We start from the raw sequence: 23,293 nt of genomic DNA, 5'->3' as shown, positions 1-23,293 counted from the left end.
AGAAACTGACTTAATAAAAAAAAGGCATAGAAAGCCCAGAAACCATCTGAAGTTAGTATTCAGAAAACAATCATGTCCTCCTCCGTCAATGTAAACTAATATCTGCTGGTTTAGTCCTAACTGATGACCATGAACAGATTTCTCATCACCAAGGTAGAATATTAGGAGCTTGCTTTATTTTTCTGTTTTGTATTTGTTGTTGCTTCTTGGTCAGGACTCTCTTGAAAATAAGTATTTTAATCTCACAGAATTTTTTTTTTTTTTTGTAAGTTTAATAAATTCTAGTGGCATTTATTTGACAGTACATTGACAGGAAAGTGGGTAATTAGAGAAGGGGGAAGGAAGCAAGCAGCAAGGGTCGCCAGGCCGGGAACCAAACTTGCGACAGATGGGAGTCGAGGACTAAGGCCTCCATATGTGGGTTGTGCTTAAACCCCTGCGACACCTCAGCAACCCCTCACTGGGTTTTTATTCTGATAAAATAAGGGTTAAGTAAAAAATTTTTTGATGGGTAGAAGCACACATCTCAAAACCTTCACAACCTTATACTTACAAAACATACTTGGCTCCCCACATTTCTAAACTTCTAAACTGTAATCCGGAAGTGGGAAACATATAATTTTACCATAAAATGGCCGTAACCAGATGTTCTTTTAAAGATTAAACAAAAATAGTCAGTAATATTGTCCAAGGGCCAAGATCATAGATTTTAACAAGCATGTCTAAACCCTTGCATCATTTCATTTTATTACACATTACCCAAATCTACGGACTTATTTCTTATGTCCGTAGATTAAGAAATCTACGGACTTATTTCTTATGTCCATAGATTTCTTAATCTTTGTGAATTGTGAAGTATTATTTGTCAATTATTTGAAATCTACGGATTTCTTAATCCGTAGATTTCAAATAATTCACAAATAATACTTGTGAATTATTTGAGGTTTGTTTGTTTGTTTATTTGGATGCCCATTAACCATTGCAGTAACAATGACAACTCTTCCTGGGGTCCAAATCATAAAAAACATAAAAACAGTTAGACACACTTAACATAATAGAAACATAACATATGAATTCAGAAATGCACAATTATAGCAATGATTTCTAATTGAATGCCAGTCAAATATATATATTTACTGAGAAAAATTATATGCTTAATACATATTTTCCCCTGCTTTTTGATTGTTTGTGTACTATGTTTTATGTTTTTATGAGTGAAATTTTTTCCACAGATTGTCAGTTTTAATCATAATCCACAATGTTCTGTGTGATATCTCAATAGAAAACCGGATCTTTGAAGCACACGTGTGAAGTAAACCAAGATTTCCCAGGCTTTTAATGTTAAGGTAGTGATAGACGGAGGCTGTCCCTGTACTTTGGCGACCCTCTCATTGCTTTGCTCACATTACACATTTAGTTTACAGCGCATAATTGTTGCCTTGGCTGCCATCAAAGGAGTTTTTGACTTTGGGAAGAGGTAAATAATGCTGAGAAATGGATCATGGGGAACACACCTAAACCTCAGAAGGAAATGCTCATACTTAAAGGAATGCAAGCTGCAAAGACAGGAGAATTAAGTAGCAGGTAGAGCCTCTGAAGAGGTAGCATTCAAAGCGGAAGAAGGAAATCAGGAAGCCACATGTCATCCTGTTTCGGATTAAACACCAAGATCTCCTGGATAAAATATTCTAGTAGCATGAATCACGTGACCATGCAAAGCTCGTGAATTAATGTTTTTCTCCTGCCCGGGCTCTGTCAGTAATTCACGACATCCCCTGCAGGAGATGATGGGAGTATTTAAAGCAGACTAAAAGCATTTGAGTGATGAGAGGGAGGAAGAGAAACACTGCAAATGAGCTACATTACTCACCTCCGCTCGTATCCCATGCACCACAGCTGCCCCGCACAGCCTTGCTTCCACACTTTAACCATTCGTGTGAAGGCCTGCACACACGGCTGCCTCTGGGCAACCAGCGTCACCTCCCTCTCCATGCACACGTTAGGCCTGGAATGAAAAACAGCAGAGAAAATGCTTAACATGTCAAGATGGCCCTGTTGTGTTTCCACAGATGTACAGACATCAGCGAGAGTAAATTTATGAACGCTTCAGGAAGGGTTGTGAGAAACGATAGACGGGCAAGGCTTGTGTCAGGCATTTTTCCAATTGTTGATAGAGTGATGCCTGGGAAGTCATTACCTGTGTTCAGTCGGATCTCTTGGAATTCTTTTGAAGGCTTAAGGGGAATTCCTTATTCGGAAGGTCTCTGAATAGCAAAGCCCAGGGATTTTCCCTACAACCGTAATTGGATTTTATGTAATAAAACAGAGTGCATAATTGTGAAGTGGAAATAAAATTCTCTTTTATTTTGACTAATAAATCTAAGCAGTGTGACTTGCTTTTATATTCAACCCCTATTGAAGAAGGTATTCTAATAAGGGGGGGACTAAAATTTAACTTGTGGATGCAAAATAAAGTGTCTGGTAACTGAAAACACCTTTTGAGACATGTAATATGATGGAAGTGTCAACAACATACTGAGAAGAAGCTTTTTTCCACAAGAGCAGGGAAGCTGTTAAAATTGATACAAAGATGGATGAAGCTAAGCAAAGGACAATTTTTATTAAGTAGTAGAGGCAAAGCAACAATGTAACAATGGCTTTTGAGACTGGTTTTGACAAGCAACAGAAAATATATTCAGGCCAACAGTGGATGAGTTAGATCAGTACATATTCTTGTCTTAAAATGGCCCAGTCAAAGATCTGACATAAATCCAGTCGTGTCACAAAATAAAAATTGAGCTTCAGAGATGCGTTTCATCTAATTTGACTGAAGAAAGAAGAATGGGCAAACTCTTCAGCTGCTAAATTAGGCAAAGCTAGTAAAGAATTTCCTCTAACATGTTGCAGCTGCAATAGCAGCAATACACATTTCAATAGAGCTGAATATGATTTAAACACCACCATTTTTTGTATTTTTTATCGATTTAAGTTTGTTTTACTGCAACTTTATCTTCTTAACTTTTCGTTTCACTATTATGCATCACTTTACGTTAATCTGTTGCATTGATTAGTGTAATACATTTTTGTAGCCTAAATGTTTTTACTTGCAGTTATGAGGCCGAATATCATCATCAGACGGAGAAATTAGGTAACATATTCTCCTTCCGGTGAGCCCTCTAGTTTGATGTTGCATTTTTCTAACACAAAGACTGTCTGGATCAGCTGTAAGGGCAGTTCAGTCATAAAAAACTGCAATGTGATCCTTAAAACGTTCTTTTTATTAAAAAAATAAGCTCTACAAGAAGCTAGAAGGATTGGCATGTTTGGAGATCAGCAGGAATCCAGAGATAGCAACCAGCTGTTCATCTCAAAGGCAACATAATCACCATCACCTCCAGCTGCACATATAATAGCATAATGAAAAATATTATTGTTCTGCCATAACTGAAGCACTTGTTTATTACTGTGTGGTTGAAACTACCTCTTACAGCAGACTGTCTTTATTTGACGGTCTTAAAAATAAACTGATTCTGATAGTTTTAGATTGCATGAAGATGGTGGTGTGAAAACTGTAAGTCACAGGTGTCAAACTCCAGTCTTGGAGGGCCACTGCCCTGCAACTTTTAGATGTGCCTCTGCTGCACCATCAGGTGCTGCATCACCTGAATAGAATAATTAGGTCATTAGCAAGGCTCTGGAGAACTTATCTACACAAGAAGAAGGTAATTAAACCATTTAATTCCAGTGTTTTGTGGCACATCTAAAAACAGCAGGACAGTGGGCCCTCCAGGCCCTGAGGACTGGAGTTTGACACCCCTGCTGTAAGTCATAAATATTAAAGAGGAAATGTATACAAATAGAACAGGTTGGTAGATGAGAGAGCTCCAAAGAACTTAAATGTTAGTTTCATTATTTGATTTTTGGTTACAATGCAATTTTGTAAACTGAATTTTTTTTTTTTCGATAAGAAAGAAAATCTGCAGAAATATATTTGTCTTAATTTTCTTTTCATGTTTAAAATAATAAACTGTAGTCTGTGCCACTATAGCGATGTTCAACAAAAATGTTATTAAATATTTTCCTGTGACAAGCTAATAATTCTGTATAGTGACTACAGGAGGCGCTGTTTCTTCTGTTCACCTCTCAGAAAGGTAAGTATTGTTTTTCTTTCCGCATTTCTTATGGTGTGGGGGTCCGATTCTCACCATTTATGGCCAGTGACATCACGAGGTGAAACGCTGACAGGTAATTTGTCTGAATATGTTCAAATGGGCTAATTTCTCTTTTATATTTTATATTATATTTTATGTAATTTTATGCCTCAGTATATTTACAAATAAAATCAAACCAAATCAAATTTATGACCATTCATTTATGACCAAATTAAAAAGGCTTGAATTTCAATTTAGAATTTAGTATGTTTAAGACAAGCAAAAAAACAACAACAAACAAACAAAAAAAAACTTGCTTTCTGACAAATAGTTTCTGGACATAAATCCAGTTACTAGAACAGACAAGGACCTTATATTGCTATTTTGTAACAAGTAGGTGAACATATCCTCCAAACTCAAAAATACTTTGAGCAATTAGTCAATCAGCTTAACTTAATACAAATAAAACATCGTGTTATGTAAATAAAACCACCATTTACTTACATATGAGGTTGGAGATTGCTTACAATGGTGTAACTGAGTGAATGAGCCTCTTTAATAAATATTAAATAAAAAGAAAAAATGAAGATGTCCATTTTCTTCTTCATTGGTTTCTTTTTAGCTTAAAATGTAAAAACAATTCACGTCTCACTCAAAAACATATTTCATCGTCTTCAAATGACCCAAAAGAGCACCATTAATGCATGAAAATATCCAGTTAGAGAAACTTCAACGGTGCGTAAATATTCGTCCTTGCAGGAAATCCATGAGTCATCAAAGTGTGTCCTTCTCCTTCTCGCAACCGGTGTTTGGCACAGACTGAAAAGCTGCAGCTCGAGCCAACGACTCTTCTCTGCAGATGTGGAAATGAGGGACAAAACCTCCCACAGGCTGGTTGTGCGCTTTCCACCCATTGAGTTGGTAATGATGGCTGAGGTGCGGTGGGCTTGTTGGGAGAGGGCGGTGAGAACCGCATTTTTATTCCAACTTTCTGAAAGCCACCGGTGAAGCGCGCATGTGGGAAACTAAGGATGTAATTGGAAGCAAAATTCGAAGTTATTACCGTATGATTTTGCTTCATTTTAAAACATATGTATATATCTCCTGCTCATCGGGAAAGTTAGTTTACTTCTTTTAAAAGGCACTGATTTGGTCGTAGATTGTACGCGTAAAACTAACCAAGGATGTTGTGCGCACTGGCACAACCTCTGAAATAAAGGCGAGCAGGTTGGGTGGGATACTGCCGCTATTACCCCAACGCAGGAGAGGATGTATTCGGCTGCAGCAGGGAATCGTCTGAAGCGGTAGCTCTGCGGGGTAAAACAGCTGATGGAGCAGCCAAAAGTTCAGGAGTCCTATCTGAGCACCGCTGTTCTCCAAACAAAGTCTGCATTGCCCTCATATGTGTTCATGACCCGGAAGAGTCCAGGGTCAGAGCAGCATTAAATCAGCATGCTGTGCTTTACCACAGCATGCTGTTTTAATTAGCTTCCAGACATATCAGCTCATCTCAGACATGTGCTTCAGTAGTTGAACTAGACTAATGACAATCAGGTGGACTTGTTTATTTTCATTTCTGGAAGTACTTCTGCCAGACAAGAATCAGGGTCTACTTGTCGCCAAACAAGAATTGAATGCCTAAAATTTAAATAGACAAGTAAGATATGACTCGCACATTACCCATGTGGCTCAAACTTCCAAATAAAAGGCTAATTATTTCAGGACACAGCACATCTAAATAAATCAGTATCAGATTGAAAATCCCAAGCACGGACATGACTACTGACTTCACACATCTTCAGCAGAAAGTCATTGACACATCCCACCAGAAGGATAGCCCACAAAAGGTCAATGCTACAGAGGCTGACCAGACACTGAGTGCTATATTCAGGCATGTTAATGGAAAGTTTAGTTGAAAGAAAACATGTTGTATGAAAAGGTGCAAAAGCATCACAGATACATGCAACCATGGTGCATTGATGATCTAACATTTACTTCTTATTTATCTTCATTTTTATAAATGTATTTTACAATATTCAGACTCTGGAAAAAAACATTTGTTTTCATTATCTATAAATCATATTTCTTTATTTATCAGAGCTGTCATAGTTGAGCTGTATGTATGTATGAATTAGGTAATGTATAGTAATAAACATCATGCCAGGATTGTTTCATGTATATCTCCGAATTAAAGTTAGAATTTTGTTTCACTTTTTAGAATATTTATTTTATAGTGATTAAAGAGAGGTCTTGTTTGGATGATGATTTGCTGCCGCCCTGTGTTCAAAAATATAAACTACATCTAAACGCTGCTACCACCACAGATAAAAAGGGAGAGCCGAACAAATATTTACCTGAGTTATAACCACAGGAAGTGGTCATAAAATGAACCTTGCTCTGCTTTAGGAGTAACCTTGATATAGCCAGGCGGTAAAATCTGACACGGAATATTTTGCGTTTTGTACCGACTACGTAACTTTAAGACGCTCCCTTTTTACCCAACCTTTGCCCTTAGTCACACGCTAGCTGCTGTACTGTAGTATGGTGTGGATAATAAGAGGCGGACTCTGCACAGTCAGACACACCAATAACATAAAAACCGTCCTCGTACACTTGCCTCGGCTTGCATTCTGCAGAAACATGTCTTCGTCCCCAGTTAAACGGCCAGTTACTTTACTGGGAACCATGGCGTTCGGGGGACGAGCGGACGCCGAGCAGAGCCGGGAGATGGTGAAGGCTTTCCTGGACAGGGGGCACAAGCAGGTGGACACAGCCTTGATGTACGTGGATGGGAAGTCGGAGGCCATCATAGGTGGCATGAACCTTCCCAAAACAGGTAGATTGAAAGCATCCATACCTGCTCAAACTGAGTTTTTAAGTAATGAAACTAGAGAGTTCCTCCTGGAGTGAGAAAACAAGTTGTTGGTTCATAAGTTTTCCCAGCACTGTTCGACGAATACAGCATGCTGGATTTTGTGAAGTACTCATTCAGTTAAAAGGTGTTGTGTAGAAGTCTTGAAACACTTAATTGTTTTTTGTTTGTTTTTTACGTTTGCAGAAAAGAAATCGCCGTTTTTACCTTTGACCACTAGATGGCAGCAACATATTCTATGAAAAGTGCTCACTTAGATGACCCCTAAGGTCGGAGTTCATTGTTTAACCTCTAGCCTTGTTCAGTCTGTGCAGTTTAAAGTTTTCTTAAGTTCACTAAGTTGACACGGTTTTGTAATTTATTTAGGTTAGCCAAACAAAGAGGTTAATAAATACATGGCAGCTGGTGCCTCTCAGTTATTCTGACTGAAATAGAATAGCTGAATTTTTTGCTTTAAAGGTTAGGATGCTTAAAATTCCTCCTCTTTTGTCACTCAGGGTTACTTTTAAAGAAAAATGGGATACCATTATCCCTTTGTATCGAAAGGTGTTTACAGGAATGTTTGTTACTGCTTAATTGCACCCGACATTAACCATTCATCGAATCACCACAAACCTCAGAGACAAATTCAATTATCTGTGAAGAGAGACTGTCACGGAGACCTTGACAGTCCAGTAAATCCCATTGTGTCAAAAGGATCAAACTAGTGCAGCATGTTGGCACCAATCTTGGTTAATAACTAACATAGCAAGCTAGCTTATGTTGTCTATATCATCATGCATCGTCGGAAGTGTGTTGAGATAATTAAATAACATAAGATTTCAGTCTAGAAATGATTTCATTTCCCCACAGTAAGCATAGCAACCAAGGCAAACCCGTGGGATGGGAAAACCCTGAAGCCGGAGAGCGTCCGCTCACAGCTTGACACCTCCCTGAAGAGACTGAAGACTGACTGCGTGGACCTCTTTTACCTTCATGCTCCTGATCACCAAAACCCCGTCGTGGAAACTCTCAGGGCTTGCAATGAGCTCCACAAAGAGGTGAGCTTACTTGGTAACTTCAGTGTTTAGTTGAAAATTATGTAATAGCTTGGTGTGCAAATACAACATTTAATAAGTTGCTTCTTTAAATTTAGATGCTGTTTTCTTATATTTTAGAGAACATTAAAGTGTGATTTAATGTAAACGTTATCACCTACAGGGTAAATTCAAAGAGCTTGGACTGTCAAACTACTCGTCTTGGGAAGTTGCTGAAATTGCATGCATCTGCAAACACAACAGCTGGATTGTTCCCACTGTTTATCAGGTATTATTTCACTAATAAAGTATTTTTATCTGATTATGCCAGGGCGTAACCAGGTATTTTTCCATTTTTATTCCTGACAGCCTTAAAACAAAGTAGGTTTTGAGCAAGTAATTAAGGAATCTGTAAGTAAGGAAAGATTTGAATATCAATATTTCACCAAAATTATCCCTAATCACAAATATGTGTCATGTTTCTCAAATTTGCTGAATGTTAGAAACAGAAAACTGAAGATGTGGTCTGTTAAAGACTGGAAATAAATGAAAAATCAAAAGGAACTTTCATAGTGGTAAGGTAGTTCCTTGACCTGGATTTTATTTTAGGATTTCATAATAAAGTGAGCTGAACCAAGACAAGCTAAATTCTTAGAATTTTTGTTAAAAAATTGTCCTTCTATTTAACAACTATGTGCTAAATACTATCACACGAAAAGCCAATAAAACACAGTGTAGTCATTCAAAATTCTTGTCTAAATCTGGAAGTAGTGAAACCTTTTCCAGTTTAATATTTCACCTGCTTGTTTTGTTACTAAAACTCACAACTTCTCAGGGAATGTACAACGCTACAACAAGACAGGTGGAGACAGAACTGCTACCATGCCTGAGATACTATGGAATGAAGTTTTATGCATACAATCCTCTCGCAGGTACTTTCTTCTGTGATTAATCATATTAGTAGTTGAATAATGTAAAAAGTAAAAACTTTCCCTCTTATTCAAAGAATTCCTGCAGGTTTAATGTTTAAAAACTACTTTTCCAGACTCCAATTTCTAGATTTAAAAAAATAAGTTATTACACTCTTAACAATTGAATATAAAACATTTATATTCCACTGAATTTCCACAAATTATGAAACTGAAAAGATTTTGGGGTTCTGGACTAACTTTGAGCTACTGGTACATATAAAATTGTGAACAATTAAATATGTCAACTCTAGATTGAGGTATCGTGCCCTAAACAGTTTATTTAAAGCACAATTTCTGATTCTCTGAAACCTTATTTAGTTTGCAAAAAGAAAACAGGTGTTTCAATGTTTTTAACTTCTGTTTCAGTGTAATTTATCCAACTTTTGAATTACCTAATAATTTCATGTACATATTTTTTTGGATTAAAAGCAGTGACATTTCAGTTTGGCATATTTATAGATTTACTTAAGTTCTGTACAGAAGTAAATTGTAAGCATCTTGGAATTTACTTATTATATAGGACATTTTCTGTATTTTTGTTGTCATCTGGACGTATCTGAGTGCTGATGTGGCTCCTCGTTTTCAGGCGGTCTCCTGACAGGGAAGTACCACTATGAGGACAAAGACGGCTCTCAGCCTGCTGGCCGATTCTTTGGCAACAACTGGGCTGCAGCATACAGAGACAGGTGAAAGACCAGTAACTTATGTGCTGCTATTGCATGTTAATGGTAACTGTGGTTATCTGCATCCATAACAGTTGCCGCTCTGTGTTTAAGATACTGGAAGCCGAGTCATTTCCAGGCTATAGAGTTGGTTCTGAAGGCATTAGAGAGCGCGTATGGCTCTGAGAAACCCACCATGACTTCTGCTGCAATGCGCTGGATGTACCACCACTCCCAACTCAAGGTACATATCAAGGTTGAATACAAGCTACAACATAAGTTTCTGGATTATGGTTTTTATTTTATCATAAAGGATGGGTAAACACAATGGTGTATGCATTTTGTATTCCATAAGCTCCAGTTTTTAAAACTTGACATCTATAAATATATAATTATGTTTTAAAAATTATTTCAGTCAGTCAGCTGAGATTCTCCAGCGATCATGTCTTTACTGTAAGAAATGGCAGGAGAAAAGGAAACCTAAGCTCCAGGTCTGATCTGTTGCACTTTAACAGACCACTGTACTGTGCTGTCTTCACTGCTACAAGATTTTGAGGCAAAAACTTTCAGGCTGTTTGAAGTCTACCACTAGATGTCACTGTTGTACATCTGCCCCTTAAACCAGAGTCCAATGCAGCCTGTATGAAGTAATGTTTAGATAATAATGGAAAGATTTGTATTTTCAAATGTTATTCTCTATAACATTCTCTAAAAGTAGTGTCCATTTAATAATTCATTGTTTTATTAATCAATTCACCTCCCAACAGTCTGTCCAACTTTCAGTCTGCCTCTTTCGTTCTGTTTTTTTGCAGGTTCTGTAGAAATGCTTGGCTAGATTCACAGTGAACTGGTGTTTATACTTACAAAGTTGTCTAAAATATCTCTGCCGATTCTCAAAGTTACAACTCTTGACATGACTGTATGCAGCCTTGTTTTGCTACAAACACAAACTACTCTGACTGCTCTCTCTGAACACTGTATCCAGGGTGATCTTGGAGACGGAGTCATCATTGGAATGTCAAACATGGAGCAACTTCAGCAGAACATGGCTGCAGCTGAAGAAGGTCCTCTGGATCAGAGAGTGGTCCAAGCCTTCAAGGAGGCCTGGGACCTTGTAGCCCATGAGTGTCCCAACTACTTCAGATGAAGAGACTTGCACTAAATACCTGAGTGAAGTTGGCCCCCCCACCTTCTTCAAATTAGACAAAATTGGTGTCAATCAACTCGGCTATGTTTGTGCTGGTTTGTGCAGCAAAAATTTTCGTTTGTGCCGCTATCATTTTAAAGATATAAAGAAATGTTTTTAGAGGTCATCAAAGGTCAACCAGCCCCCCACCTTCTTCAAATCAGACGAAATGGGTGTCAATCAACTCGGCTACGTTTGTGCTGGTTTGTGCAGCAAAAATTTTTGTTTGTGCTGCTTCGGTTTTGAAGATATTAAGGAAAGGGTAAAGGTCAAAAGGTCAACCAGCCCCCCCACCTTCTTCAAATCAGACGAAATGGGTGTCAATCAACTCGGCTACATTTGTGCTGGATTGTGCAGCAAAGATTTTCATTTGTGCAGCTATCATTTTAAAGATATTAAGAGGGCTGGTTGACCTTTGATGACCTCTAAAACATTTCTTAATATCTTTAAAATGATAGCAGCACAAATGAAAATCTTTGCTGCACAAACCAGCACAAACGTAGCCGAGTTGATTGACACCAATTTTGTCTAATTTGAAGAAGGTGGGGGGGCCAACTTCACTCAGGTGCACTAAATAGCTTGCCTATACCAATAAAATAGGATTTTTTTTTTTTTATTGAAAACTAATTAAAACCATTTTGTAAAATTCTGGTTTAATAATCTACAGATCAGTTTACGTTCATGTGTTTTAACCTAATCAGCTACAAATCTGTTGATGTAAAAGCACTTTGCTGTATAAATGTAAAAAGCATTTTCACAAAATGGCAAGATTTGATACCAGTCCAGTGTTTACTGAACAACTCTGTACAAATATTAAATTCAGCATACTGCAAGTTCCTGTTTTGAAGTAATTTTATAATAAAAATGTGACAAGCTTCCAAATAAGTCCATCTGCTTTTAAATGTTAGCTGTCTTTGCAGAAGTTTTATTCTGCATCATCATCATCATCATCCTTTTCCTCCAGAGGCTCTTCCTCACCAGCCAAACTCTCAAACTCGCCTGTCTCCGAGTTCCACATACATTTGATCTGCACTTTAAATTCTGCCATCTCAATGGCAAACAGTTTCTGTGAACACAAAAGATAAAACCGATTTAGCTTGTGAAAAAAGAAAAAGTTTCAGATTCACCTGTAGTCAAAAACCTCACCAGAAGCCGAGCTTGTTCAGGAGTCAGAACGTCCCCTTCTTTACAGACATCGTAGGCTTTGAGCAGCGTTACCACTCCTGTGAAAAAGATTGAAAACTGGCATTAAATATTTCAAGGAAAGTACTATTTTCAGACAAACTATTTGAATGAATGTGCCGAGGTCGTTGGCCTAACCACCTAGCAACAACACAAATGTACTATTAAAACCAAATTAGCCAAGCTATAAGGTCTTCCGTTGTTATTGGCACATCTTGTAAAAATGTAAAGAATTTTTATTGCAACTTGCCCCGCCTTTTGCCCCAAGTTTACCCTGCTGTTCATATTCTCACCTTTCTTTAAAGCAGTGGGAAGTCCCAGCTGCCTCAGTTGAGGCTCCATTGAGTGAGGAAACTGTTCAAGAGGACCTTCTTCCAGCGTTACGTCCATCTGTGCCTGGTTGCCTGCGCGAGCGTAGTCTGTCTCTTTGAAATGGTTAAAATATCTGCAAGCAAAGCCCAACATGCAGCCATCCTATAAGCAGATTGTAGAGAAGAACTGGAACAATGTAGACTTCAGGAGACTCATACTTACTCTTGTACTTCATCCTTTGTTTTGTTAGTGAAAAGTACTCCCACCTCTCCACGCAAATACTTGCTGACCTAAACATGGCAATCACAATAGGTTTAATTCTCTTCAGAAGTCAAAATAATATTGCAATAATAGTTGGATATGTTTGTAAAGCCATTCATTCTTACCTTGTGCAAATTATCTTTGTATTCATCTGTTTGTCCTTTTCCCAAAGCAACAATCATCACTTTATTTTTGCCAAAGAAGAATCTGTGACACATAAACCAAGAATGAACATATTTTACAAGTAACTATATTGTTAGCTGTCAGGTTAAATTTTAAGAGATTTTAAAAAGTCTGTGGCAATAGCAACAATTATTACCGATTGGACCTTTATCACTGCATGTTGGATCTGACTGGTTTCTGACTGCGGTTGTTCCAGCCTGCTAAATCAACTCAAGCCTGCCCCACTAACTTCTGATAATCTCCTACACACTTAAGAATTAAGTTATTTTAAATAACTTCAGGATTCAGTATCTGATGGTCAGTGATAGTCAAATTTGTGTTTCAGATTCAAATTTATCCAACAATCACAAAAACAAAAGTAAGCCACTAAAACACATTTAAGTTAAATGACATATATTCCACTTTGAGTGTGTACTTCTAGTTAACTCCTGTTCATTTCTTATATAATCAAGCAGGTGTGGCTGAGTAATTGGTTGATTTGTCATATATTTTCTATTCTGTCCTTTACTCAACCAAGACTGTGCACTAAAACAATGATAAAGAAGGATAGTGGAGGGCAAAAAAATCTAAGATTAACACCATGCAAGCTGCAGCAGGTTACCAGAAGGTGCATATGAAGGGTGTGTCTTTAACAAAAGAAGGTAAAATGTTTTATATAATAACACATATTTTTATGCTTAATTTAAAAAGTATATAATATATATATATTTTTTTTCTTTTTTAAATGTGATGGAGGACCTGGTAGATGCAATACATTCCAGCTAATTAACTGTATGTCCTAATTTCAGCTAAAAGTTCTTTGTTAATCATCTCGTTTTCTGTCAAACTGCTATTTCTGATATTTTTCATTGTTTCAACACGCAAGCAGATTATTTTAACATCATACTAAACAAAACCAATTCAAAGTAAATTCTTCAGTGAATTTTTATACACAACAGTTCCAAACACTTTATCCAAATTTCAAGCACCTTTAAAACTGAAAAAACATGCTAAATTTTGGCATTTCTAAGCGTCTAATGCTAAATATTTGAATTAACTGACCTAAATAAGAAAATATTACTGTGAATTTTGGGGCAAAGATAAACAATGGATGAAACGCTGCTTAATTCCATAAAATAAAACGCGTAAATTCTGAGGAAATGTTAATAAAGAGATCTTTAAAATGTCAGATTAAAAACTTGAATACTGATAAGAGTGAGGATTTTTATACAGCATATTACACTTCGTTGCTTGAATTGATAAAGTCCGTCAAAAACCGATTACATGTGTGTCATTATTACCTGCTATGTTTCCATGCTGTCCTGATGTCTTTCAACTTGTTATTCCTCATATTTTCCACAGAGAATATGAACAGGTTTCTATAGGTGTCCACACATTTCCGTAGCTAAAGAAGAAGGACCAAGAGACGATTTATTTAACATAGAGGAGAAGCTAATACCTGAGAATAACACTGGTAGTTTTGAAAAAATACCAACCTCCTCGATTAACTTCTGTTTGGATTCCAGACCCTTCTTGGCAGTTTTTGTTAATGAGACTGATGGAGGAAAATACGATAAATAGATCAGTACATCAGTATCAGCTGCAGTACCACCATGCTGTGTGAAGACGTTAAGAAGCTAGGTTATCCTGCTTCAGAGCGCATAATCTCGGTGGTAATTAATCTTACATATCAGTAATATGTTTAAAAAACAAACCGACTAGAGCTATTTAAACAATATATTCATGTAAAATGTCTTTTTCTTACTTTTCTTGTCCCTCTTTGACTTCGGCATGGTGGCAGAACAGCAGGAGAACACGTGAAGCAAATGGACCCTAAATGTTTCTGTTTGGAAAGGCTGCCCATGAGGCGCCTGACTAAAAATACCACAACTTCACGTTTTAAAACGCATCTTTAGGGTATTTAAACGAGTAAATTTATATTTTAATTTTACAAACTTAAAATAAAAAGTAGTCTAGAATATTTGTACTATATATGTTATTTTCCCTTATTGTTCTTTAAAGAGTTTTACTTTGTCCGTGTGATACAAGACAGGCACAACCATCAGGGTGCAAGTGTAAGATATTACATTTATTATCAAATAACTTAATTCTACTTTGTGTATTTTGGGACTTTTTATTTGTGGGTGTCTTTTGATGTGTACAACGTAATTACTCAAATTCATTGGCCGGAGTCAGTTTGTGGCATTATTTAATACAAGCTACAATCACATAAATTTTTATTTATTATTAAATAATTTTCAGACTCTATGACAAAAAAGGCTGTGTGGAAAAAAGTCAGTACCTATGCAATTTTCTTATTAAAAGAACACTTGTGTAGATTTATGCTTTTTCTCAGTTTTCTAATTATCCACACTCAAAAGGTATAAAAATCAGTACCAGTAAAAATCACTGTACAAATTAGCATTTAAAAGGAAGATAAATGAAACTGTAAGGTAAACGGAAAAAAATACAGTATAATGCGTAGGAGAGTTGGTAATTATCAAAAAATGCATAACAATTAAACAACTGGAAAATCACACTCCATTTAGGTTTTGAGTAATATTAATGGACTTTTGTGTGGATTGTCTGTGTGTGTTTACATATAAATTAAGTGAGATGAATAAATGTTTCTTACTCTCTAAATTAAACAAATAGATCTTGGGACATTATTTGGATTGTCCGTTATCCTGCAATAGCTAGCCGGATATTATATTATAGATCAATAAATGTTATGCATAGTTGTCCAGAATTAGAAGACAATGGAAAAACTTAATAAATGCGCCAGTGTAAGTTAAGCACAATTACAGTTTTGGCTATTTTTTTGGTATACATGCAAAGAGTTTGTAGACCAAGCTCTTTGCATGATATATATCCCACCATTATATACATGTGGGATATAATGGTGGTGTTATGGGGACAACACAAAAATGGAAGTTGGATGAATCTACGTCTAACATTCATATTATATTTTAAGAAGTGAAGTATGAGTCAGAAATAGTTGTGAAGTGGCACTACACAGCAAAAATTGAAGGACTCTACTTTTGCAAATACACACACACACACACACTCCAGTACAGTGTAACTCATTCAAATTCAGCACAATCCAGTTGCATCCACCTGTACTCTCAGTATAATGAAGTCAAATCACATTCATCATGTGCTTCAAATCAATTTAATATTAATAGATTATGAACATCACTCTAACCACAATGAAACATATGAAACATACCAAATGATGAAACATAATGGTGGCACTGTGATCCTGTGTGGAAACTCTTCTTCAACAGGAACAGGGAAGCTGCTCACAAATATCGAGATGATAGGGAAGTTCATTTACAAATGAGACGATAGGGAAATAGGGAAAGTCTCATTTGTGAACGTATATTATTTTGAATGTAAATATTGATGCCATCACCTTGAAAACTCATTGTTTCTTAATATACATTTCCATTATTTTGTCAAAGTTGAATGCTTTTATTATATTTTCCATAGGATATTTAATAATGCAACCAAAGAGAGTTGTAAAGTGGGATCAATAGTTTATTCTCAAAAGAAAACCATAGTGATACAAAGCACTTAATAGTCAAAATAAACTGATCTAATTCATATTCTAATATACAATATCGAGTTCTGCACAATGCATGTAAATTCAGTGCAATCCCGTTGAATCCTATTATTGTCCAATTCAAAACAGTTGGTTTTATGGGAACGACGGTATTGAAAGAAATTCTGGTACCTACCCTATTATTAATAAACTTGTGTTTAATGCAACTGACATGGCAAATATTAGTATTTGTTCATATATATGGTGACTTTTGATGGGTAAATATTATCTTCTCCATCCCAGATTTTGCTTTGAATGCAATTATGGGACAAAATATTGGAATATATATATATATATAAACCTTTGTGGGTAATTGCTTTCTTTGGATGTAGAAAACAATTTATTACATTTATTATAACCATACAGCAAATTTTAGAATGATGATATAATTTAAAATCATTTTTAATGTTTTACTTTTCTTTAATGAGAAGCAATCAAACTTGGAATTACTTCTAAAATACATGTTCTGAACAAAAAATGCGTAACAAATCAAAATGAAATGGCCATATTGAAGTCCAGCTATAAGCCTTGGCTGAGTCTCGTCATGGAGACAGAGTGAGAGGCTTTGGGAGGGATGTGGGAGGGGCTGATAAGGTGATAGTGCCGAGTTTAGCACTTTGCAACATGATCCATGGAGAGGCCGGGCTCTGCGGCGCTGCATCCTGCCCCTCCGCGCCGCATGGAGACTGGGTAGAGCCGCGGTGAACCGGGGGATGATAAGGACAGAAAGCTCCTCCTCAGTCGGCCGGCAGCATCAGCAGATCTGGACAAAGACGGAGACAAGAAACATGAGGGTGACGAGGAATGAGGCTGGTGCTTATTATTTCGATCTGCGTCAAACCTTCGGTTCCGTCAGGAGATGAAGCCCTCTGTGGCTCCTAAAGGACTTTTTAGGGTTGGTGTTTGCTGCAGGAGCCCATGTTAGAGTCTTCCAGCTGTGACAGTGATGGTCCCCCCATCTTCCGTGCTCTCAGCATCTGCATTGTGAGGAGATAACGTCCAGTGGGAGTGGGGATTAGAAGGAAAATGCAGACATAACTAACAACAGGTTATTTTGTTGCAGTCAAACAGTAGAAAGCCATTGCTAGGTTATTACTTTTTAGTTATCTTTCATCATGAGTTCCCTGTTTTTTTGCGAACCTCCGCTCGGTCCGGTCTGCAGCGGCTCCGGCGCGGTGACCAGCGCCCTGCGGAACGACCTGGGCTCCAACATCCATGTGCTAAAAACCCTCAACCTGCGCTTCCGGTGCTTCCTCGCCAAAGTCCACGAGTTGGAGCGGAGGAACAAGCTGCTGGAGAGCCAGCTGCAGCAAGCTCTGCAGCGGCCGCAGTGCCGACACCCGTTCGGCCGGGAGGTCGCCGTGCAGACCGACGGTCCCGAGTCCAGGCTGCCGGGTACCATTTGGAGTTTCACCCACATCCGGAGGCAAGGAGAGCGTTTCGAGACCCTGCACGGCCCCGGGGTGACGTGGACGCACCCGGACGGAGTCGGGGTGCAGATCGACACCATCACCCCAGAAGTGAGGGCTCTGTACAACGTGCTGGCTAAAGTGAAGCGAGAGAGAGACGAGTACAAGAGAAAGTGAGTAGTCAGACAGGATTTCTTTATTGGGTCTTTGCTTTATGTGATTTTTGTGGTTGTCAGAGTCAGATTTATAGATTATTCATTTTACCCCAGTTTTGTCTTAGATTAAAACCTATTAAAGCATTGTTCCTATTTGAATGGACTTCAGAGCGATCAAACCTGAGAAAAACACACTGGCCCAAATCTGGCTCACATCTGCACTTTTCTCACTGTCCTCATTTGGCCCTGAATGACTGCTCTGACTCAGGGTGACTCTGGCTTTCTGAACTCAGCCAAACACCCACCAGCAGCAGCAACCTCAATCTACTCTAGGTCAGACCAGACTGCTACGTGACCTCTTGGCCCGGTCTTGATCCCACAACACCTGGCTGTGTTGCTAAGCCGTCCAGGAAAGGTTTGGCTCAAAGTTGTTTTAAGACGCGCGTCAGTCTGTTCATCTGAATAAGTCAATCACTTACCTTAAGCTTAAAGTTTGAATCATTCTATTCAAGGATGTTTATTGTCTCACATATTTGTTTTGGGGTTTTGTTCTTCAAAGATTATTTAGGTTCTAGTTACGTTTATTGAACAGTAAATGAACAGAAAACAGTGGAGAGAAGGGGAAGATGTGCAGCTTAGATGCTCCACCAACTGAGCCACACAGCGCTCCACATATTTGTTCTTTTTACAGTGCTGCATTATATTAAAGAACATAATAGTACTAAGAAAGATGCTAATAAAGGCTTATTTTCAGTAGTCAGGTGATGCCAAATGCTACAAATATAAAGAAATATTTGTGCAAATATAAAGAAATATTTTTAAATTTATAATTAGAGATTTTCCCATGAAGTATTGTGTCCTGTTTATCTCCTAGTTTGTTTGTACATCAAAGTTTTGAGTCAGACTTTGTTGTGATGATTTGAAGCAGTTTAAAGCAGTATTACATTAGGCTTTCTGCATGAGAAAAGGCTTTCAGTGTTTTTCTTCAGACAATCCATGTTTTTCATTCATAACTTATTTCATTCTAATGCAGGAGCATTTTCAAGGGGATGTTTTGCTGTTTGCTAAGCCGTTTGGCTTTAAGCTATTAATCATTCAGAAACAAATTGGTCCTAAAAGCACAAAGCATGAACCAGAGTTGTGTTTACACATAAAGGAGGACTTAGAAAATTTACAAATTTAAGTAGCTTCTTGAAAAATATAATAGTCTTTCACAATGACACCATTTGTTCTTGTTTCTTTAGTTTAATCTGTGAAAAGAACCAGTGGTAAGAGAGCATGAACGGCAGAGTATTGTAGCACCAGCGAGGTGATTTCCAGAGATTTATTTGCAGCATATGGTTGTCAGTTTGTCCTAGAGAGGATGAGGATTGTAACTAAAATATTTTTAACAGCATTAACACAAAAATGTTAAATGTGCTTTATTCAAAACAGAACATTTATTTTGACTGCTTCTCAAATGATATATTAACTGATTAATAATAATGTCATCTATAAATATTCATAGAACAGATCAATGCTAAAGGTAAGAGTTCAAGCATTTTGAAACGTTGTACCTTTTGTTGTTCTGCTCACTGTAGCGTAACACTGGGAGTATTATAGGCTGATACTGGCAGGTTAATTAATTTGCTTGAGCCAGCCTGCAGTCATCTTCCTAACACGCATGTTGCTTGTAGCTTGTAGCTTGTCAACTGAAGTTTTAAAACAACATTTTCTACCCAATGTTTTTCCTGACCAAAAATGTTTCCAAATGGCTGAATTTATTTTTATTGTAAGTGAGGGAAAAGTGTAGGAGCCTTGATTCTGTCTTCTGACCGATAATGAGTTACAGCTGCATGGGTGGGCACAACACTGTGCTATTCTTTGGTCCATACACACAGAGAAAACACACACTCCAGCACTTTTTTTCTTTCAAGTTAAAAGTAGGAATGACACAATGATACACAATGATACTTTGAAACAATTACTGGTCCATAACAATCCAGATTGACTTTCAGGAGCTGTTCATCTGCTGTAGATTATGTGGTTTGACATGATAGACATTTGTAGATATATTGTAGGGTGGTGAAGACTTTCAGGTGACTCATGCTAGCAGAGATTCCTCTGTGAACTTGGTGACCTCAGAGCTTATTACTTATTAAGCTAGGTTATGTTGCTATTTGATCAAAAATATTGCTTATTGTACTTTGTGGCTTGTTATCGCTTCCACTAATGCTTTATGGCTTAGATACGGGCCTGATGTAGCATTTGTCTCCATGAGCCTTATTCTTTTATCTTCCCACCCTTTTTCATGTGCGTCCCGGTCAGATACAAGAACTGGCTGAAAAAATGTTTTTAGAAATACATCATATTAAAGATTTCTACTAGTCTGAAAACTACTAATAATTAGAATCTAGCTTCTTGAAAGCATAAAAATAAAAACAAACAACAAAAAGGAAAAGAAAAGGACACTAGATGACAGAAGTGTTTTCTGAGTTGACGTCTGGTTGGATGTATTTGGACAAAGCTCCTCTGTAATTGCAGTGAAGAGCTGGCAGACATAATTATGTTTGAGCTGCTCCAAATAAAGGATGTTAAAGCCGGAGGAAATTCCTTTGCATGGCTCAGTTGGGGAGTCATATGAACTGTGTTTCCTTGAAGACTCACCACAGCTTCCCCGTCCTGGCCGACGTCACCGCCGGCAGGCAGACTGCTGGAGGAAGACATGCCAAGAAGCTCCGGCTTCTGTTCAGCATCGTGACTCAAGCAGAGAGGCATTTTTACAGGCCTCTGTCTGCTTGGTGAGGTCGACTCTGACGACCACTGATTTCCCTGTGAGCCACTGACTCAGTCGCCCTGAATATGTGTGCTCTCCTACTATGCTGGGAAACCAAATATCCTCCCCACTCCTCCCCTGTAACACTAGCATATCCTTTTTTGTGCATTTCGGCTTGAGAAGATGACCCACAGTAGCTGGGAAGCAGCCAAATAGAAAACATCCTGCCTGAAATCCTAAATCTGCCTCCCGTCAGTCAGAAATAGAATCTTTTGACTTGACAGATTATTAAAGCTTTCTAATTGAACTAATCACGTTTTTATTTATCAGAAATGATGCTGACCTGTTTTACATTTAAGCATCTAAATTTAAATTCCCTCAATGTTATGAGTTAAAATATCTTTTCCAGAGGATTTGTTTTAGTTGAATACATTTTTATTACAAAGTATTCTTGAATTCTTTTTCATGTGGAAAAGTGAGAAACAGCACACATTATTTGGTTCTTTTTATTGATTGATAATCATTGTAATCAATCCACTCCCTGCGCTAAGCTAAGTAATTGCATCACTGTGCTCACTGCCCGGTTGTTTTGTTTCTCTCTCCCAGACTAAATCCTCTTTACTACAGTCACGTTTCAGGATTCAGTCCCTGAGCTTCATCTTGCTGTGCCCTTTCTGTTCTGCGCTCTTTGTGTTCAGTCATTCCTTCACTCCACCCTCCATGAGCCCCCTTACCCCTTTGATTCTCCCTGTGCCACATACAGACTGCTTTGTAAGGCATCCTCGCTCCCAAAGGGTGTCCAACCCATCCAACTCTGTGCTCTGGTGCAGCACTGTCGATTTATGAAAGTATTACAAGTTCAGACACACACAAAAAGATCGCTGGCCAGCTACATTCATACCTTAATTCATAACTCAGTTATGTAACCCGAGGAGAGAATTAAGAAGTTTAAAAGCCTTTTTTATTGAAAAATAGTTGTCTGGATTATACTGACCATGGATATAGAAAACCAAAAAACCCAGAAAACTGCTAGATCTGCAAATATCATGGGGACAAAGACATGCTTTTACTTCCTGTGTTAAATTACAAATTAAGCTGTTCTTTGAGTGACATTAAAGTGGAACAGTTTAATGTGAACAACCACAAAGCTGCTTATGGACACTTTCACTCTGATAAGTGGTGTGTATTATCTGCCAGTCTATTTGCATCTGATTTTAAAGTCTGTCAGCTGTGCTGTGCCTTCACCATTGCTGCCTTTAATATTATTTCTAGCCTACAATACAGCTTGGACAGATTAGAGAACCCTGGAGAATTTCTCTTCAGTCTTTTTGCAGAATGCATTTAACACAACCAAAAGGATTTTATTACTTGCAGTTTTGAGGCTGGACATGTACTATGTAGAAGAAATGTGTTACTGTATAGTGTTTGCTTTTTGTTTCTTAAAATTAGCTGCTGTTAAAATGAATAAATACGCCAAATCTGTTTTCAGATACGAAGGATTATTGTTGCTCCAGATGTACAGGATGTATTTTCTGATAAAAGAAAGCTCTTTAACCTTTTGTTAAGAGCTTTGCCCACATCCTTAACTAATCCATCCGCTTTTTAATCTCAGAACAGTGTTTCTTTTATTCCCTGCTCTCCACAAAGAGGAGAGTTGAGGCGGAAGTATTGTACTGGAGGATGTTATCTTGTTTTTGGGCTTTTTTTTAGCTATGCAAACTACCTTTCCAAACTCTTTGAAAGTTAGTTTGCATTTTGATGATGGGCAAGACGAGGATGCATCATTTTACAGCAGCTTGTATGTGCAGTAATGTTTTGCTTATATGAGATGTAACATCAGGTAAGCTAGTTTGCATGCCTCCTTAGTGCCACAGTGTCTGGACACTTGGCTTACTGACTCTGTCATTGATGAACAACTGCAAAAAGGAGGATAAATAAGGTCACTTTTCTGGGACTTTTCATCTTCATCTACTGCCTTATTCTACAGTCTGGTATCGACATGAACTTTATCACTTGGGTCGGTGAGGCTTGGAAGTAATTGCCTGCATTGTGTTTAAAAGGCTTTCAAAACATTGACTGAAACTGATGAACATATCTGACAGCTGATAGCACACTACAGACGGGGAACAGATAAAAGCTCTTGCGGACAGTTGTCTTCAATCGCAGATTTGTTTAGAGTTTGCATGTTTCATTTTTTGCACAGGGGAGTTTCGGACTGTTTTATGTAGATTACTGAACTGGAAGACAGATACGGACAAAAAGAGGGCAACTTTGCATGTAATAAAGACTCAAATGAATGTAGATAGTGGTAGCTTAGGTCAATTCTAAGAATACACCCTGCATGGTGTACAGTTTGTCGTACATTTTTGCATGCATTTCTGATGAACAGAGGGGTGGGATGCACCTATCAGGTTTACTGAAAGACTCACACATAAAGGGACTGTCAAAGTCTATACACCCCTGTTAGATTTTCATAATGTTATGAAAATGAGACCATGATAAATCCTTTCAACAGTGTACACATAAGTGTGCAAACCCTTAAACTAACTATGTCTGCCAGTTAAATTCAATATAAATAACTGTAAGTGAAGTTCA

General features: G+C 37.7%; 4 protein-coding genes and 1 long non-coding RNA gene across 9 annotated transcripts in view; 2 read left to right on the top strand and 3 right to left on the bottom strand.

Annotated features, from left to right (window-relative positions):
* The window catches only part of megf6b (multiple EGF-like-domains 6b), a 64,316-nt gene extending 59,222 nt beyond the window's left edge, over positions 1-5,094 (bottom strand). Inside the window, exons 1-2 of one of the 2 annotated variants that reach the window (XM_028001812.1) lie at positions 4,656-5,094; positions 1,871-2,005 (exon numbers count right to left, since the gene is read on the bottom strand). In XM_028001812.1, the coding sequence (XP_027857613.1) occupies positions 1,871-2,005; positions 4,656-4,759 (239 nt within the window). In that variant the 5' untranslated portion in view covers positions 4,760-5,094. The remainder of the gene's footprint in view (positions 1-1,870; positions 2,006-4,655) is intronic. The other variant, XM_028001813.1, reaches the window with a different exon arrangement.
* A 1,446-nt stretch (positions 5,095-6,540) lies between these two features.
* akr7a3 (aldo-keto reductase family 7, member A3 (aflatoxin aldehyde reductase)) lies at positions 6,541-11,736 on the top strand. Of its 3 annotated transcripts, none has more exons than XM_028003869.1 (8): positions 6,693-6,987; positions 7,876-8,063; positions 8,224-8,328; positions 8,875-8,971; positions 9,597-9,696; positions 9,787-9,916; positions 10,658-10,826; positions 11,425-11,736. In XM_028003869.1, the coding sequence occupies exons 1-7, from the start codon at positions 6,693-6,695 to the stop codon at positions 10,817-10,819; spliced, it is 1,077 nt and encodes a 358-aa protein (XP_027859670.1). In that variant the 3' UTR covers positions 10,820-10,826; positions 11,425-11,736. The 3 variants fall into 3 exon arrangements, with proteins under 3 accessions (XP_027859671.1, XP_027859670.1, XP_027859669.1); XM_028003868.1 differs by having other exon boundaries at positions 10,658-10,837; positions 11,436-11,736; XM_028003870.1 differs by lacking the exon at positions 11,425-11,736 and having other exon boundaries at positions 6,541-6,987; positions 10,485-10,792.
* On the bottom strand, positions 11,693-14,626 carry mrto4 (MRT4 homolog, ribosome maturation factor). The gene is made up of 8 exons (XM_028003871.1): positions 14,541-14,626; positions 14,272-14,330; positions 14,077-14,180; positions 12,739-12,820; positions 12,575-12,642; positions 12,334-12,485; positions 12,005-12,081; positions 11,693-11,924 (listed from the first exon to the last, which is right to left on the bottom strand). Exons 1-8 carry the CDS (start codon positions 14,566-14,568, stop codon positions 11,784-11,786), a joined length of 711 nt encoding a protein of 236 aa, XP_027859672.1. The 5' UTR covers positions 14,569-14,626; the 3' UTR covers positions 11,693-11,783.
* A 1,671-nt stretch (positions 14,627-16,297) lies between these two features.
* On the bottom strand, positions 16,298-17,597 carry LOC114135364 (uncharacterized). The gene is made up of 2 exons (XR_003593587.1): positions 17,476-17,597; positions 16,298-17,356 (listed from the first exon to the last, which is right to left on the bottom strand). It is a non-coding gene; the product is annotated as an uncharacterized LOC114135364 (long non-coding RNA).
* The window catches only part of iffo2b (intermediate filament family orphan 2b), a 28,154-nt gene continuing 22,215 nt past the window's right edge, over positions 17,355-23,293 (top strand). For both annotated transcript variants that reach the window (XM_028002601.1, XM_028002600.1), the window contains exon 1: positions 17,355-17,961. In XM_028002601.1, coding sequence (XP_027858402.1) covers positions 17,495-17,961 — 467 coding nt within the window. In that variant the 5' untranslated portion in view covers positions 17,355-17,494. The remainder of the gene's footprint in view (positions 17,962-23,293) is intronic.

This window comes from Xiphophorus couchianus, chromosome 20 (assembly GCF_001444195.1).
Source record: "Xiphophorus couchianus chromosome 20, X_couchianus-1.0, whole genome shotgun sequence".
NCBI classification, from domain to species: domain Eukaryota; kingdom Metazoa; phylum Chordata; class Actinopteri; order Cyprinodontiformes; family Poeciliidae; genus Xiphophorus; species Xiphophorus couchianus.
This window is presented reverse-complemented; position numbering and strand designations above follow the sequence as displayed.

Excerpts from the sequence above, each read along its gene's own strand:
- akr7a3 (XM_028003869.1), top strand. The coding sequence starts at position 6,693 with ATGGTGTGGATAATAAGAGGCGGACTCTGCACAGTCAGACACACCAAT. Across the intron at positions 6,988-7,875 it reads CATGAACCTTCCCAAAACAG|TAAGCATAGCAACCAAGGCA; the intron begins GTAGATTGAAAG and ends ATTTCCCCACAG. Across the intron at positions 9,697-9,786 it reads GCTGCAGCATACAGAGACAG|ATACTGGAAGCCGAGTCATT; the intron begins GTGAAAGACCAG and ends TCTGTGTTTAAG.
- mrto4 (XM_028003871.1), bottom strand. The coding sequence starts at position 14,568 with ATGCCGAAGTCAAAGAGGGACAAGAAAA. Across the intron at positions 14,331-14,540 it reads GTCAAAGAGGGACAAGAAAA|TCTCATTAACAAAAACTGCC; the intron begins GTAAGAAAAAGA and ends TTCCTCCATCAG. Across the intron at positions 12,082-12,333 it reads TCCCACTGCTTTAAAGAAAG|GAGTGGTAACGCTGCTCAAA; the intron begins GTGAGAATATGA and ends TCTTTTTCACAG.